General features: G+C 43.8%; 1 protein-coding gene and 2 non-coding genes across 3 annotated transcripts; all 3 read left to right on the top strand.

Moving 5' to 3' along the window:
• Positions 1-8,009: 8,009 nt before the first annotated feature.
• Positions 8,010-12,861, top strand: Rps3a (ribosomal protein S3A). The gene is made up of 6 exons (XM_052731448.1): positions 8,010-8,142; positions 8,830-8,933; positions 9,195-9,382; positions 11,421-11,629; positions 12,096-12,205; positions 12,694-12,861. The coding sequence occupies exons 1-6, from the start codon at positions 8,081-8,083 to the stop codon at positions 12,813-12,815; spliced, it is 795 nt and encodes a 264-aa protein (XP_052587408.1). The 5' UTR covers positions 8,010-8,080; the 3' UTR covers positions 12,816-12,861.
• Positions 10,180-10,252, top strand: LOC128106792 (small nucleolar RNA SNORD73). The gene has a single exon (XR_008216840.1). It is a non-coding gene; the product is annotated as a small nucleolar RNA SNORD73 (small nucleolar RNA).
• Positions 11,803-11,871, top strand: LOC128106793 (small nucleolar RNA SNORD73). The gene has a single exon (XR_008216841.1). It is a non-coding gene; the product is annotated as a small nucleolar RNA SNORD73 (small nucleolar RNA).
• Positions 12,862-18,137: the final 5,276 nt, after the last annotated feature.

Here is an 18,137-nt window from a genome sequence, read left to right as displayed (position 1 = left end):
ACAGCAGCAACCACTGTGTGGGGAGTGAAGGAAAGTGAGCGCCCTGCCCCAGACAGGTTTTTGTTCCTGTGGTAGCAAAGAGAACAGAGAACGCAGAACGCGGCGTGGTTGTGCCTCTGTACTTCTATAGTGACACGAATATCACCATGGACAGATTTAATCTTGGCTTTTCTCAGTTTTCTTGCTTTGTCTCTTGAAACAAGTTCTTTCTTCTTGTCTGCCAATCACAGCCAACTCCCAAAGGCTGGGGTAGGCAGGGTCAGTGACTCCTACAGACGCCCTGCCCAGCCTTTCACCAGGCTAGGTACAGAACTGGCATGGCTGTGAGTGGGCAAGTGAGGGAAAGCCGCCCAGACAGTAAGTCTCACACTCCTTTTGTGGGACAGAGAGAAAGACAGAGTTTTTGAATGCTTACTATGTGCTCAGCTCTGAGGTCGGCTGCTAGGATGTACCGTCTTTGTCCACATCTTATAGCAATCACAGGAACCAGGTACTCTTCACACTTACTGTTGAGAACACAAGGACTATACAGTCACACGGCCGTGAGACAGCGGACTGCAAAGCCCATGTTCTTTCCAGGACACTCTGCTAATGTTTTAAATCCTTTTGAACATTCTCTCATTTTCAAATAGATCGTTCTTGGATATACTGCAATGATGAGGCGTGTCCTTAGCGTACAGGAGGCCCCCGGGCCTCTTCAGAAATTTGCCCGTCTAGTTAGCGAGCTCCAGGACCAGCGCCTGCACTCTTACCTTGAGGCCTACAAGGAGTCTAAAGGCTTTGGCAGTGAAGATGGTGGATGTTTTCTAAGAAATTCCAAAAGCCAAAAGCTCACTCAATTTGGTTATCTGGCTTTATAAATTATGCCTCTAAACAACCAATCTATTTATAAGTAGAATGATGTTAAGAAACATGCTCACTGCTGTCAGAACGTGGTGGGTCAGAGCTCTGTCCATCGGCAGGAGTGAAGAGTTGGTTTGGCCTTCTTCGTTAATTCAGCTCACGTTACATGGTAAATCATTTATTACAGATTTGACATGACTGACTGCTTCCATCTTCCATCTGTTGGTTGAGTGTATGGAACGAAAATGTAGAGAATTTTTTGAAAGTTCTGTTAATAGGGTTAATTTTAGAAAACTTTGTAAAGTGAATAAGGCGGTCACTGTCTCTGGGAATATACTTTTTAAATTTGGAAATTGGAAATCATTTCTTTTGGGGGAATATAACTTAGAATTAAATTGTCTCTTTATGCAGTCTGGCAATATAAAATATATTTACTGTATAATCCTCTGACAATTTGATGTCAACAAAAATATATATTATCGTGTTTTTAAATACTAGATATGGTCATTTAAGGTAACAGTCACAATTTTAAAATTTTACTTTAATCAAGTGTTTCTAACCAAAAATTATGTTTTACCTGAGACACTTTTTTATTAAATAATAACAGGTATCATTAATATCAAAACAAATATACAAAGTTCATCATTTGTGAAAGCAAGAAATATCAGCTAGGCACTTTCTGTTCAGATGCATTGCTTAGATGCTGACTTTAACTGACACCTCTTACACAGCTTCCAGGTGTGGGGTCCTCATGCTGGAGTCTGACGTAACAAACAGCTGATTTCAGTCACCTTATCCTTCTACAGAACACACGGTCCAGCCGGTTGAACAATTTTAACCTTATGTTAACTTCATATTTAACCTAATGTTATATTGACTCTTGTTAATCTTGATGTAAAAGTCCCTCATGTCACTTGTCCCTTAATGATTCCCATAAAGCTGTACAGTTATTGCCTCCTGACTTACGTTCTGAATCTTTGCCAACCGTTCGGTTTTATCATGGCCGTATGGTGGGCCCTCTCTCTCAAACTGCTGCTCCTCTCATGGCCTTCTGTCAGCCTTGAAGAATGGCCCCAAACCCTAAAAGCAATTCGGATGACCTCTAAAAGGAGACTAATGGGCCACGGGCCATCCAATTCACCCCTCTTTTTTGCCACTCTGGGCATTGTTTGGGGGCTCAGAACTAAAACACCAGGACTGAAGCCTTCTGTGCATCAATTAACCTCTCGGTCTCACCATCTCAGGTCAGCTTCACATCCTTGACTGACACAGTACTCCAAGATTAAAAAGGACCACATCTGCCAGGCAGTGGTGGCACACGCCTTTAACCCCAGCACTTGGGAGGCAGAGGCAGCCGGATCTCCGTGAGTTCGAGGCCAGCACGAATGGGATCTATTCCCTCCTTGAACTATGCTGCTTCCACACCAACAGATCCTAACTGGTTTAAATGGGGCCTAAAGGCACAGGGACCAGACCAAAAAAAAAACCACCACAAAGTGAAACCAAACATCACGACAGGGCGGGAGGTTAAGAGTTCCTTTGACAGCCTTTACAAGGCCCTCGGTTCAATCTCTAGCCCGTGACTAGAAGACAGCAAACGTGCTTAGCTGAAAACACTCTTAGCTGCCCTCGCTTACTCTTTCCCTCACCATCTCTTGACTCCTACAGGGTCGTTCTACTTCAGCCATCGATAAATTTCTTAAAATTCCCTGAACTAGACAAGCTTCCCTTGCTCGCATCCCCTCACCCCTCCTTAGCAGGCACATGCTTTCCCTCACACCTGCTCCCTGGACACCTAGCATTACTTGCTAGACAGCTGACAAAACATGTCCCTTTCTCACTGTGTGCAAGAAAGAGACCGCAGTGGTCTTTTTCTCCTCTCTGCCTCATCCCTTGGTACATAGTAACTCCTCAGGATATTTAGTGACTAAATAGAGAAGGTTAGAGGACATCAGTCACGTTTAGTTTGTGAACCAGCCCACATATTCAGAGTAACTTTAGGAATCAACAAGACAATGAATGGTAAATTTTGCCAATTATAAAACAATAGCAACAAAAGACCCAACATGCCTGTGACCTCAACCTTTCTCAGTGGAGGACTGGAAGACTCAGGAGTTGAGGTTCATTTCTATCTAGAGTGAACTTGAAGTCAGTCTGGACTCTCTGAGACCCTCCTCCCAGAAAAGAAAGACTTAAAATTTAGGGGTAGATTGTCTAAGAAAGGATAAACCATTTAGTATTCGGGTTGATTAGTCATTCAGCTCCCTGTGAGCACAGACATTGTTAGTTATTAAAGCAGCTGAGAGAGAGAGAGAGAGAGAGAGAGAGAGAGAGAGAGAGAGAGAGAGAGAGCACAAGGCAAGGAAGGCTGACCTTAGGCATGACCATGTTTATTCAGGGAAAGGGAGCATTTTGTCACTCAGATATGTTGATGGCCAAAATGCCTACAGAAGAAGATGGGATGTGGCCCCTTATGGGGTAGCATGACTTCTGTAGTCCACCAGGGAAGCTGGGAAGTGTAGTCTTTCAGCAGGAAACTATCATTCCTAACTTTGAGAGACGATAAAAAATTCAGAACACGGTGTTACAGCTGCTTTCTGCTGAGGAGGGTCTTTGTCCCATTGAAGAGAGGTTCTCTGGTCATGTAGCAGGGGGAGAGCCTTAACTTGGTCTGCTGCGATGGATCAGACACATCAAGAGAAGTTTCTTCTTACAGTAAATGGGGATTAATAAAGAGATTCACAATTGGGCAAGGTGCAGAGAATGTGAGACTATGGAGCACTCAGTCCTACATGGGAGCCCTCATCCTACATGGGATGTCTCCATCCCCTCAAGAGTCAGGGAACTATGCGGAAGAGGAAGCAAAAAGATTGTAAGAACCAGAGATGATGGATGACTCCAAGGACACAGCATCTTCCGGACACAGCAGGATTGATGCACATAAGAGAACTCGGAGACTGTGTCAGCAAACACAGGACCTGCACAGGTTCCAGCCTGATGGGCTCATAACACTAAGAGGGAGAAGTGGATATGGGGTCCCACCCCTAACCAAGAAGCTATCTGTAACTGATCCCCACTGACAAGGAGAAAATCAATTTTCTCCAATGGAGTCTCACTGTATGTATCAACCAAACTCCAGGGTAGGCCACATGCCCAAGAGCAGTCGGTGAACACAAAACTAACTCAGCGGTATTTTTGTGGACTTTTTGTTTCATTTTGCTTTGTTTTGGCAATGGTCTTTGGCTTGTTTGTTTTGATTTTCATTTTTGTGGATTGTTTGTTTTTGAAAGATAGGAGAAAAATAACAAAGTTGGGTGGGTAGGGAAACTGGAGGATCTGGGAGGAATTCAGGGAGGGGGAAATATGACCAAAATACGTAGTATTTAAACAATTAATAAAACAATAATAAAGCCAGATTCTCCTTTATAATAGACCTGACAGGCCTGGAACTCACTATGTAGACCAGGCTAGCCTCCAACACAGAGATCTAATTGTCTTCACTTCTTGAATTCTGGGATGAATTCAGAGTAATACAGGTGGAGAGATGGCTAAGCAGTTAAGAACACTGGCTGCTCTTCCAGAGGACCTGAGTAAATTCCCAGCAACCACGTGATGGCTCACAACCATCTATAATGAGATCTGATGTCCTCTTCGGGCCTGCAGGTGTACATGCAGACAGTGTACTCATAATTAATTAATTAATTAATTAAAACTTCAAAGAAAACTAGAAAAAAAGTGATACAGGGTCTCATGTAGCTCCCTACGTGTTTTGGGTTACCTTGAACTTCTGATCCTCTTACACTTCCTGAGGGCTGCGACTTCAGGAATGAATTTCTTCTTTTTTTAAACAGGGATTTTCTGTGTAGTACTGACTATCCAGGAACCCATTCTGTAGAGCAGGCTGGCCTCAAACTCAGAGATCCACCTGCCTCTGCCTCCTGAACGCTGGGATTACCCGGACTGCTGGGATTGAAGGTGTGCACCAGCACCGCCCAGCGTCTCGGGCTTGTGCTTCTATGCCCAGTTTATGTGGTGCTAGGTATGAAAACCCGGGGCTTTGTGCAGGCTAGATGAACATGCTAGGTTACATTCCTAGCCCTTTGTTTTTGTCGTTTTAAATTGAAGTAAGAAAAATAAAATCTACTGTCTTTGAATTTTTTTTTTTTTTTGTGGTGGGGGGAAGGAGGGTTGGTGAACTGTGCTGAAGATCAGACCCAGGGCTTCATACACCTTAGACAAATGCTCTGTCTCTGGCATACGTTCCTGGCTTCATCTTAACTCTCTCTGAGGGTACACTTGAGTAGTGTTAAATATAGTCACACCATTATAAAAGAAGGACTGTAGGAGACTACAGACAGCTGAGACGTGTGGAGAGACTGAAGGACTGCAGATGGGATTACACGTTTAGGAAGACTGATTTAGAAGGCTGGGGCGGAAGGAGGTAGGAGCTGAAATCCAGAGGGGATTTTCAGATTTAAAAGCTTGGAGAGTAGAAGCTGTGCTGTGGCTATGAAGGCTGTGATGGGACTTAAGGACTATCAAGTAGAGCCTGAGGGCAAAGGAAAGCTCCCAGAGCACAACGTCCAATGTGTTTGCCAGGCATGGCCAGTCACAGACTGGGGAGTTCGAGAGCTTTGAACATGACTGATGGGAACACAGATAGGTTCTCTAACAGAGAAGGATTGCATGATCGGCTTCCTTGCTGGAGGAAAAGTCCAGGTGAGGAGCATCTTGATGCCATGATTAGTGAGGCTTCGGGTCCCATCAAATGTCTGTTGAGAAGTTAAATGGTACAGATTGTGAAGTTTGTGTCCATTCAGTGGCATTGCTTCATGGAGGAGCTGTGATGGTATGAGAGACCCATTTACAGGAGAGGGAGTGAATGAGCTGTGGAGAAAGGCCCCTATTGACAAGGAGGGAATTTCAAGTACATTGGATTCACACACACCCTTAAAGATGGAGGCAAAGACAACGATGGCCGAAAAGAACTTGACATTCCAGCTAGATGCCAGAAGAATATGACTGGAGTTCTAGATTCTTGGGAACCTGTGGTGGGAGGGTCCTTTAAGCCAGGGGTCTGGGAGAAGCCTAAGCTACATATAGAGACTCCATCTTGAAATAACAATAGTTCTAGTCAAATATTCCCTGTTACTTCTTTGGGTATTTTCCATCACACACACACACACACACACACACACACACACACACACACACACACACACAATTTCTTTTATGGTGCTGAGGAATGAACCCAGTACCTTGATCACTCTAGATATACACTGTAACTGAACAACACCTCCAGTCCTAGGTCTTCAGAGATAGACCTCATTATGTAGCCCAGGCTATCCTCAAAGAATCTTGTCTTGGCCTTCTGAACGCTGGGTTTTCAGGGGTGTGCCATCACCCCTGGCTCCATGATTTCCTTTAAAGTTAATGGTGTGCCCTTAACTATACAGCTTTCGCCTTTCTTGTATTTAGTCTTGACAGCTGGGTATATGTTATCTTTATAGTCGGACTGGAAATGGGACATTTTGTCATTTCCCAAATATAGGGCAACATGACAGTATCCCTCCTCTCAAATCAGAGCCAATATATTTTGAAGAAAAAAAAAAGATTTAAAACTTCTTGGGACCCTGGTGAATAGGGAGTTGATTTCTGGCTTGGTCACTGGTTTGTTTTTTGTGTTTTGTTTGTTTGTTTGTTTTTGTTTTTTTAATTTTATTTATTTATTTTTGTTTGTTTGTTTGGCTTTGGCCAGAGAAGGGAACTCAATACACTGCTAACTGAGTACCAAACCGGTACAGGTCAGGTCACAGGGCTACACTCTTGAGGTGACCGCCCACTAGGCCGTGCTTTACTAAGCTGGTACAGTTAAACTGGATGTGTTGGAGCATGTCAGCACTCAGGAGGCTGAGGCATGAGAAGCGAGTTTGAGGTCAGCCCAAACTATGGAGCAAGACTCTTGTCTTGAAAAAACTAACATAAAAATGGGGAAGGGGGCTGTACATTGAGAAAATTGGTGGGCAGTTAGGACCAAGGATTGAACTCCATTGTGCCTTTTTGAAGTGCTGGGGATGGAACTCAGGGCCGCAGACATGCTGAGGCTTTATCACTAAGTCACTCTAGTCCCCCATTCTACTAAAAAAAACCCAAACACTTCCCCATCCCACCCCCCCCCCCAGGGGGGCGTGAAATGGTGGGATGGCTCAGCTGGTAAAGGAACCTGAAGAGGCCTGACCCTGAGTTCAGCCTGACCACCTGAGTTCTGGCCCTGTACCCACAGGATGAAAGAAACAACTCCCGAGAGTCATTCTCTGGTCTCCACACACAGGCTAGAGGGGCACACATGCACACACATAGGCACACAAAAGCAATAAAAATGTGATTACGAATGTGTAAGAGATATATAGGAAGTATACAAACTGGGCAGGAGTTGGTATCAGAAATGCTTTTTGTTTGCGTTGATGGGTAAGAAATATATACACTCCCCCACGGTCACCCGGCCCAGTCTGTCTGGCTAGGTAGTTCAGTCTGGTCTGGAACTCACCATATACTTCCAGGCTGTCCTCCAACTTGCTATCCTCCTGCCTCCAGAACTCTGGGATTGCAGACATGCCTTACCACCCCCGGCTAAGACTGTCCACAGAACAACCATACGCGAGTCTCATCAGAGTCCAAATCAACACGCAGGACAGGAGCAGCATGCCCGGCGTTATGTTTATTTAATGATACTAACGTTTTGAAGTAGATCATATCATTATTCCCATTTTACACATGAAGGAACCCAAGGCCAGAGAGGTCGGAGGGCTAAGTACTGTTCAAAGCACCGCTTGAACATGGATTTGCTGTCTCTGATTCGAAGCCAACGCTCTAGGGAAGAAACATGCCCTCAATGTCAGAACAGGAGACGGCTCAGTAGGCATCTCCCAGTACGGAAACTTCCCACCCTCAGGGCAACGGAAACCATAGGAAACCTGATGTGTGCACCAGGGCGGGGCCTGCGCGCTCCTGTCCTCCCAGGCAGCCCGCGGCCCGCTGAGCGGCCTCCCGACACACGGGGGCGCTGTCGCGACACGGTGGGTGGGGCGGGGGAAGTGAGCCGCTGACTTAGCGTCGCGAGATTGTGAAAGCCGGAAGGGCGAAAGAGCAAGGGTCACGTAGACAGCGCTCCCCGCCCCGCTCGCGTAAGTTCTCGCGCGAGTTCTACTTCCGCCCTTTTGGCCCTCTCCGCAGCACCATGGCGGTCGGCAAGAACAAGCGCCTGACGAAAGGCGGCAAGAAGGGAGCCAAGAAGAAAGTGTAAGTGGTGGATTTTGCGGAGCGCCGGTCTCTGGGTCCCGCAGGAGTTGGTGGGCAGGTTCTCGGCTGCAGCGGGGAGCGGATGGGGACGATGCGGGGCGGATTGCGCGGCGACGTCGCTGGCCGGTGCGCTCCGGACGGACGGCCGCCTGCCTGCCTCTCCCCGCCACGGCCGGGTGTGAGCCGGGCTTCCGTCGCGAAGACTGCGTGCTCGCGTGTTGGCGCACGGTGGGCTCCTGGGTGGCTTGAAGCCCGCGGCACTTTTAGTGCCTCTCCTGCATCTGGACGCTCGGCAGTCACCCTGGTGGTCCATCTGCATGGGGGACCCCACGTCACTCCCGTGCTGGGACCTCATGGAGCCTGGGAGCTCCTGACACTTGCTTACCACTTGGTCCGGTTAGGGACTGGTTAACATCACGAGAGCTTCAGGTTCCGAGGAAGTATGTGCTCCTGCCTGTGGAGTGGAGAAGGCATGGCTTCCAACTTAACCGGTTTGTCCCGGTGACAGACAAGCCAGCTCCCCTCACGGCGAGGGGCGTCATTCTGTATTAAATGCAAGCCGATCTAAGATTCTACCTGGGACATTATGTCGGCAGAAGTATTGAGGATAAGGGACGTTTAAAGTTGGCAGTAGTAATCTTAGGATTCACCAAGAAGCTTGAGCTTGCCTGTTTTTCTCAAATCCAGGGTTGATCCATTTTCGAAGAAAGATTGGTATGATGTGAAAGCTCCGGCTATGTTCAATATTAGAAACATTGGAAAGACACTAGTCACGAGGACTCAAGGAACCAGTGAGTACTGTATAATTGTTTTGCTTGGTCCTCAACCTGCTGCATGTGTCCTGTGATGCTGCATGTGTCCTAGGATGGGAAAATAAGCCCAGTGGTTTCAGGCTTGGCATGTGGGGTGCTAGTTTTTCGTACATTTGTGGCAGCAAGGAGGTGCTTTTAGAATTAACCAAGAAATGATTGGTTGGGTATTGCCAGTAAGTCACTGGTGTCTAGGTGGATTTTTTTTATAACAAGTTAACAGGATCTTTGGTTCTTTTGTAGAAATTGCATCTGATGGCCTCAAGGGTCGTGTGTTTGAAGTGAGCCTTGCTGATCTACAGAATGACGAAGTTGCGTTTAGAAAATTCAAGCTAATTACTGAGGATGTTCAGGGCAAAAACTGTCTGACTAACTTCCATGGCATGGATCTTACCCGGGACAAAATGTGTTCCATGGTCAAAAAGTGGCAGGTGAGACCCCAGACTGCATTTGAGCATGTAGTGCGTGTGGTGTGATTGGAAGGATCAAAACATGGAATGGAGAGTTGGATTTCATTTCAAGCCTTGGATTGTTTTCTTGGTATTAAGCACCAGCCCAGAGTTGGGTCCTCCTGTGTTTATTATATGTCAGTGAAGTAAGTCATGACAATTTTTTCTTAAACTCCAAGAATGAACAGTTTTTATTTTTCCCATGCTGTTTATATTATTGTTGAGCTAGCTACTAGATGAAAACTGCAAGCAGAGCTGATCAAATAATGTTTTTCGCCCACTTGTCTGAGTTCTTCCTCTCCTGCCCTTGTGGCTGACAAAGTTTTAAATTGTGGCCAAGATGCTGTGTATCCTTGGGTGCTGGGGGTAGAACTATGGCTTTCCACATACTGAGCTACATCCCCTGGCCCAATATTTACTTGTTAAAGGACACATGGGTAGGGAGCAGCTTTGCCAGTTCAGAGAATATTTTAGGGCTGCCATCATTTGAGTTTATAGTGAAGAGGTGGCTCTAGCTAATTTGATTGTCTCTGATGGTGAAGAATAACAGTGTAGAGTTTCTGGTGTGGGGCTAATATCATTCAGTCCCCATTTATTTTGTCCTTGGTCAGTAACAAGCTTACTTAGCAGCTTGATTTCTTTATTGTAAAAGCTCATTGAGCTGTGAAGATGAGATAACTGATGCAGGTGATTGACTAACAGAAATCAATAACCATATCGATTCAGGAAATGACCATTCAGATGTGTCCAGGTAACAGTATTGGCAAATTGTATATGGGAATGAATGATGACAAAATGTTTCGGTCCCAAATGAAACATACTGATTTTACCGTTACATGTTTTTCTGACATTCCCTTACAGTTCTGGAAGTAATAAGTTGTTTAATAAATATTGGTACATTCTTCATTCTTTTTGCAGTGGAAGTCAAGATTTTTTTTTTTTTTTTTGAGATTTTATTTTATTTTTTCAGACAGGGTCTAACTTTGCTGCCCAGGCTGGCCTCAAACTCACAAAGAACCTGCTTCTGCCTCCTGAGTGCTGGGATTGAAGGTGTGTGCCACCACTCATGGCAGATACTAGGTATGTTTTAAAACTCAAGGTATATAATTTATAAAATGCAGAGATCAAATCATTTTGCCACTAAAGTGACCCTTTAAAAGATGGAAATATGGTCCCAATTATGATTTTTAATTTTAATATGGAGCTAGCTGTGGGATTATGTATTTAAGTCCTTGGCATGGCTTTAGTTTGGAATAAAAAGAATTAAAAATGCTCTTACAGCAGAAGTTTTACCTTTTTCCTTTGGAGAAAGGATCTCCAGCCTGTTATGGTGTGGTGCTTGCTATGTAGACCAAGCTGGCCTTGAACTTATAAATTGCCTTTGTATCCTGAGTGAAGGATTGTAGATAATGTGTCATTGTATCTCGCCTATTTTGTCATTGGGTTTTTTTTTTTGTTTGTTTTTTTTCCTCCGAGACAGGGTCTTACTATATGTCCCTGACTGGGATGGAACTTGCTAAGTAGACCACTGTGGACTCAAACTCTTATTAGAGATCCAATCTTTTCTGCCTCCTGCTTGGAGTGCTGGGATTAAAGCTACCACACACAACCTATTTTTTTCTTTTGAAAAGATGAAAACAAATTCATGTGGTTTCATCCTGTGTATGCTGTCTTAGAACTTGACTTCCAAAGTTGTTCTTTTGGGGGGAGGGAGGCATTGATAGATACAGAAGTAAAGGGTGAGATGACAGTAATCATTTAGAGAATGAATTTTGGGGTATCCTTAATTTCATTTTAAGGAAGTTGTGTAAACTAGATATTTATACTTTATGTCACATAATGGGTTTGACATTCCAAGCTTTATGTTAGCATTTAAAGAATTGGTTGAGGCCCTAAAAACTGCTGCAAAGGTTGGTAGAGCTGGTGCACACAAACAGGGGAGGCTAGCCAGAGCTAGTAGTGAGACCCCGTCTCAGAAAAAAACAAACTGTTAGAGCTTACAGTATCCTTTTCTCCCTAGACCATGATTGAAGCTCATGTGGATGTCAAGACAACTGATGGTTATTTGCTCCGTCTGTTCTGTGTTGGTTTCACTAAAAAACGCAACAACCAGATACGCAAGACCTCTTATGCACAGCACCAGCAGGTCCGCCAGATCCGGAAGAAGATGATGGAAATCATGACCCGAGAAGTGCAGACAAATGACTTGAAGGAAGTGGTTAATAAATTGTAAGTGGGTTTTTTTTCCTCCTTTAATTACATCCTGAATGCCTATTGAACCATCTTTCTGTAAGAGAAGATGTATGTGGCAACGTAGAGTTGGACATTAATTAAAAATCACTGGTGTGTTAAGTTAGATATACAATAAATAATAGACAAAACTTTCCATAATAATGTATGGGAATACATGATGAGAAAATGTTTCGGTCCCAGTTGATATACACTGATAACTGTTACATTTTTCTGATGTTCCCATGCAGAATACAAATGGCTAAGAGGATGTTATGTAAAAAAGGAGGGCGCTGATTTTGTTGCTAGATAATATAAACATCTTTAATTAGGATGCTTGCGTTACACATTAGATATTTTCTAAGGTTCTTTTTTTATGTAAAGAAAAATGCTTATGTGAGAAACTACACTTTGGTGGATTTCTTGTTTGCTTGGTTGTTTTTTTAAAAGTTCACTGGTCTTGCAGGATTCCAGACAGCATTGGGAAAGACATAGAAAAGGCTTGCCAGTCCATTTATCCTCTTCATGATGTCTTCGTTAGAAAAGTAAAAATGCTGAAGAAACCCAAGTTTGAATGTAAGTGAAAAATGAGGATTCACAGATACATCGTTTTTTTAAATGACTGTTTAAAACTTCATAGATTGATAGTATTTTGCCTGTATGCATATATAGGCACCATGTATATTCCTGGTGACTTTGTGTCCAGAAGAGGGCTTCAGTTCCCCTGGGACTGGAGTTAACAGATGGTTGCAAGCTAACTATGGGTGTTGGGAACTGAACCCAGTTCCTCTGCAAGAGCAAGTGCTCTTAACCACTGAGCCAACTCTTCAGCTCTGTACATGGAATTTTTTTGAGACAAGGTTTCGCTGTGTAGCCCTGTCTTGGTACTCTGTAGGCTAGGCTGGCCTCTGCTGGGATTAAAGGTGTGTACCACCACCACCCAGCATTGCATGTAAAATTTTAGAGCAAGATAATGGTCTGTTTTCTTGTGTATTTGTACTGTGGAAGCGCATTGTTTTAGTTATGATACTTATTTATAAAAGATTCTTTTTTTTTCCTTTTAGTGGGAAAACTCATGGAGCTCCATGGTGAAGGTGGTAGTTCTGGAAAAGCTACCGGTGATGAGACAGGTGCTAAAGTTGAACGAGCGGATGGATATGAACCACCAGTCCAAGAATCTGTTTGAAATCCAGATTTTTAATAGTGACAAATAAAAGTCTTATTTGTGATGATGGTTTGCTTCTGAACATTGTTTTAAAATATGAAAGCTTGGTGAATCAGGCATTATTTAATGTGACCTGCTGAACTTGTGACCTTTTGTATGGGTTTTTAATCCATTAAGTTGTTAGAAGGTGTTATGTATTTTAGTGATCTGGAAAAGTAATGAGACAGGGTCTTACTGTATATCTCTGGCCTCCAATAGATTTGGCTGCCTCTGATTTAAAGGCATGTGCTCCACCATATCAGGCAAATGAAAAGAAACCAGTAAACTCCAAGGGTGTTTTGTAGACAGAAAGTTCTCTGGTCCTGCCTTGCCCTGCAGTTTGATCTCTCCCACCCTTGCTCCCATAGCCAATTATAAAATAATCACTCAGAGGCTTAATACTAATATTAATTACGAACTGTATGGTCTATGGCCCAATCTTCTTGGTAGTCTATGTTGGCACATGTCTGGCTTTACTGGTCTGCTGACATCTTGTTGCTCCTTCAGTGGCGGGCTCATGTCTCTTACCCTTTTCTTCTCTTCAGTTTGAACGTACCTCATAACCTTATTCTGCCCTGCCATTGGCCAAACAGCTTGTTTGTTTGTTTGGTTTTTTTTTTTTTTTTTGGTTTTTCGAGACAGGGTTTCTCTGTGTAGCTTTGCGCCTTTCCTGGAATTCACTCTGTAGACCAGGCTGGCCTTGAACTCACAGAGATCCACCTGCCTCTGCCTCCCGAGTGCTGGGATTAAAGGCGTGCGCCACCACCACCCGGCTCCAAACAGCTTTTTTATCAACCAATCAGCAACACATTCACAGCACACAGAAAGACATCCCACAGCAGTGTTTCTTTTATCTGTTTTTAAAGGCTTATGTAGGTAGGCTTTTGTAGCATGGCAGTGTTACTCCTTAGCATTTGCTGGGTGTGGGTTATTTGCTCTATTTGGTGGAGGACATCTCATGACAAGCTGGAGACCTTGCCTTAATTTTTTGGACTTTTTTTTTAACATAAAAATAGGTTGTAATTCACAAGTCCAGGGTTATTTTAAACAGTAAAATATTTTCTCTGTAGAAAATAATATAAATGATAACATTTCCCAATAAGCCCCTTTAAGCCAAATGATAGCTGAATTATGCATATACATATTGATTAGATTCTGGGGATACAGAAGAAACCTATCTTCACCTGTTCAGAGAGCTGTTTTACCTAAGTTGTGTAAGTGAGCTTCCTGTTCATCTTCCCCTTCACTGATTTATGGCAGACGTGTTTCTATAGGCTAGTTTTGGATGGTTCTTAAGCCATTTGGTTTGTTGGGTTTCATCCTCAAGTCTTTGGTCCAAGTAGTTCTAAGTTCTCAGGCAGTGCTGAGGGTCAGAGACTGCAACAGTTGGTGAGCTTCCAGACTGAATACTTGAGTTTTTAGGGTTTTGTGATGCTTAGGGAGCATCCAGATCTCAGGCTTAAACATGCTAGGTAAGTTCTCTGCTGTTGACCACTTTTTTCTCCCTCCAAAGACAGGGTTTTTCTGTAGCCCTGTCCTGGAACTCTAGTCCAGGCTGGCCTCAAACTCTGCCTCTGCCTACCCAGTGCTGGGATTAAAGACATGCGCCACTGTGGCCTGGCCATTTTTTAATGTGCTATATTTAGGTTTTCCCACCATGCCGTTCCAGAAAGTTATTGTTAGGATTCATGGGGGTCCCTTGATTTTCTGTAGACAACTCGGTTTCTTAATTTTCATTAAGTAGGGCCCTCCCCCACTTTTAGCCTATGCCTTTGCAAGGAAAGTATTACCAGATTGTACCCTCTGGGCATTTTCTATTTGGCATCCTAAAATGGTCTTTTGTTTGCAGTATTAACAGGTGCCTTGGACATGGTAGCAAGCAAATACTATCACAACTATTTTTCCAGCCCTAAAGTGTGAGTTGAGACAGGGTCTTGGTATATGTAGCTCAGGCAGCCTACTTACTATTTTTTAAAAGATTTATTTATTTATTATGTATACAGTGTCTGTCTGCATGAATGCTTGCATGACAGAAGAGGACATCATCTCATAGATGGTTGTGAGCTACCATGTGGTTGCTGGGAATGGAGCGCAGGACCTCTGGAAGAGCAGCCAGTGTACTTAACCTCTAAGCTATCTCTACCTCTAAGCTGTCTCTTCAGCCCATGAAAATATTTTTTTCTTTTTCTTTTTTTTTTTTTTTTTTCGTTTTTCGAGACAGGGTCTCTGTGTAGTTTTGGTGCCTGTCCTGGATCTTGCTCTGTAAACGGGGCTGGCCTCGAACTCACAGAGATCTCCCTGGCTCTGCCTCCCATGTGCTGGGATTAAAGGCGTACGCCACCGCCGCCCGGCAAGCCTACTTACATAATAAATCTGCTACATCTTTGAGTAATGATTTGGGTAGTACTCTAAAGGGCTCATTTGGAAAGGCACAAAAAGGAGTTGAGAAGGGTTGGGCCAGGAGCTCGAGGTGGCTCAGCTGTTAAGAGCACTTGCTGCTCGTTGCAGAGGACTTAGGTTCAGTTCTTAGTACCCACAACGTGGCCCAACCGTCCAAAATTCAAGTTCAAGGGCATCCCACACCCTTTTCTAGGCACCAGCCATTCATGTAGTGCACATACGTGTAAATAAATGGTTTGGCTTGTTTAAATTGAATTAAAATTTAAGCCTACCTATAAGCCACCTTGAAAGTCTCATAACAAGTACCTCCATGGGGCAAATGAAAACTTACCTTGAATATCTATAGGTCTTTGATTTAATCTCCTCTGGAAGAGCAGCTAGCGCTCTTGTATAAACTTGAGCCAACTCTCCAGCCCCTATTTTGAGATAGTCTGTGTACCCTTGGGGTGATCTTAACTCCTGATCCTCCTGCTTCTACCCACTAGTGCTGGGATTATGGGAATGATAATTGGCCTGAAACCAACCAAAATTGGCCTGAAAATCACTTATGAGACAGAAGTTTCTAGGCTCTTTGAGCGTCTTAAATATTTTATCGCTAGTGCTTAGTGGCTTTTGACTTAGATACAGTCTGTTCTAGAATCATGGTTTGGATTTTGATCTTTTCCTGGCTGCTTTCGTGTGGTGTGGTGATGTTCTGCAGGGGGAGCAACCCTGCACTGTAGTGTGCTGTGTTGCTAGCACTTTTTGCACATGTGTATTCAATGAACTACCTGGGCCATTCAGTACTTACAAATTGGGTTCTGTCCATTGATTTCATGCAACTGTGAACCTAATTGCAAGTGTCCCAACTGTTTAGGTAGACAGGGCCAAGTGTGTCAATGTATTCAACAATGAGGATATGTTATTGGTATATAACTTCATAATAAATGGAGAAGCATCTGTATATAGTTTTAAGTCTTTGGGGGTAGTAGAGATTTTCCAGGTCACTCTTAGTAGCATTGGCTATTTTTTTTGTGAGGGAGTTTGACTATGATGGTCTGGGAGCCTGTTGTTACAGCCTCTAGTCTTTTTCTGGCGTTTTATCCTGTGTCACCTTTTTAAATAGGATCTTACCATGTGGCCCAAGTTGGCCTTTAACTCAAGATGCTCCTGCCTCAACCTCCAAGTAGCTTGGACTGTATATGCCTATATGCCCGTGGTGCTGCATCAACCTTTCATTGCTAAAAGTGACGTTGTATACATGCTTGGGCACTAAAACACTCAGTGTTCCACTGTGGAGGCTCCCATTTTTAGGGCATTATTGGGAAAGTTGGTTTTTGGAGGGGATGTGGGAGGGCAAGACATGTTTTTTACTTTTTTTTTTCTTTTACATGTATATGGTTTGCATGTGTCTACAGGTCAGGCCAGAGACACCTGATCCCCTGGAGCTGGAGTCAACAGGCAGTTGTGAACTCCCTGCTATGGGTGCTGGAAACTCAGCTCCAATCCAGTACAAAAGCCTTATGCTGAGCCATTGCTCCAGTCCCATAAGACGGGTTTACCATGTAACCCAGGCCAGCCTCTAACTTACCCTCTTGTCTTATCCTTATGAATTGATGGAATTACAGATAAATGCCACCATGCTCAAAAAATTTTAATGGAACAAACTAGTGTTATGGGGTAGAGTTCAGTCACAAGTGTTCCTAGAACTTAATCATGTTTAAAGGTTTTACTACATGAAAGATGCCTTGTTTGACAAACAAGACTTGGCAGTCTCACACTGCCACCTGTAGAGGTATTGCATACAGACCTCCAGTAAAGTTCCTTGGTCTGTTCAGCACTTTCATTCATTGTGCATGAGACTTGAAAGTAAAAAAGTTGGATGTTTGGAAAAGCAGCAGCCTTGGCTTCATGTTGGTTTTGTATAAAGGGATGTCGGCTTTCTATGACCAAACAGTACCTCAGGTTTGTCAGTGGAAAAGAGGAGTGGTTTATCTGGGCTCAGATTTATTTGGCGGTTTCAGTCCAGGACCAACTGGCCCCATTATTTTGGGCCTGTAGTGACATGGTAGGTACATCATGGCAAACATGGCAGAGGAGGCCCATTTACCTTGTGACAATGCATAGAAGAGACCAGAGACTCACAGTCATAAAGAGCATATCTGTATTTTTGACCAGAGAGTTCACTAGGTAGGGGACTGCCCTGTACAGTGTAGGATATTTAGCAGGGTCACTGGTCTCTACCCACCAGATAGATGCCAATAACACCCTAGTTGTGAGAGAAATGTTGTTAGGCATTGTCAGGTATCCTGAAGGGCAGAACTTCCAGTTGGCATGCTATCCTTAGTCCCACAGTCACCCAAATTAAAGGCATCACACCCGGTTTGCTGGTGGACTACTGTGCTGTGCCCTCTGCTATTACCAACAACGTCCAAACTTGAATATACACACAAAGACCAACACAATCTTGATTCAACCTGGCCAGTGTGCTTTTCACGTGAGTGGTCTTGGGTAGTTTACATGGCTCTGTAAGTTACAACTCCTTGTGGTTATCTGCAAATTCAGATTTACTCCTGCAGGGACTTAACTCCAACATGTCTGTCTGGGATTTGAGTGTGTACCTGAGATCAGTGCTGCAGGGGGCTTCAGCTGGGCCTTTGAGGAGTTTTGCTGATTGATGGTAACCTTAATGAAATATCTGAGTGGATCTGACTCTAGTTTCTGTTGGTTAAATTAACTGTAGCCCTCAGAATAGCATAAAAGGTAAGTCAAGGTTAGCCAATAGTGTGTCAAACATGAGTGACAGGCAATCTGCCACAAATCCTATGTGTGTCTACATACATATTCTAGTACATACACTGCCAAAAATATAACCCATTGGCTGCTCTTGACCTGTGCCATGTCATATTTACATTTACATTCTGT

The sequence above is a fragment of the Peromyscus californicus genome, unplaced genomic scaffold (genome assembly GCF_007827085.1).
Source record: "Peromyscus californicus insignis strain IS unplaced genomic scaffold, ASM782708v3 Scaffold_9__1_contigs__length_137607984, whole genome shotgun sequence".
Classification (NCBI taxonomy): Eukaryota; Metazoa; Chordata; class Mammalia; order Rodentia; family Cricetidae; genus Peromyscus; species Peromyscus californicus.
This window is presented reverse-complemented; position numbering and strand designations above follow the sequence as displayed.

Bases quoted from the DNA above. Each gene is read 5' to 3' on its own strand.
- Rps3a (XM_052731448.1), top strand. From the start codon at position 8,081: ATGGCGGTCGGCAAGAACAAGCGCCTGACGAAAGGCGGCAAGAAGGGA. The intron at 8,934-9,194 runs GTGAGTACTGTA...GTTCTTTTGTAG, and splicing joins CACGAGGACTCAAGGAACCA to AAATTGCATCTGATGGCCTC. The intron at 11,630-12,095 runs GTAAGTGGGTTT...CTGGTCTTGCAG, and splicing joins AAGGAAGTGGTTAATAAATT to GATTCCAGACAGCATTGGGA.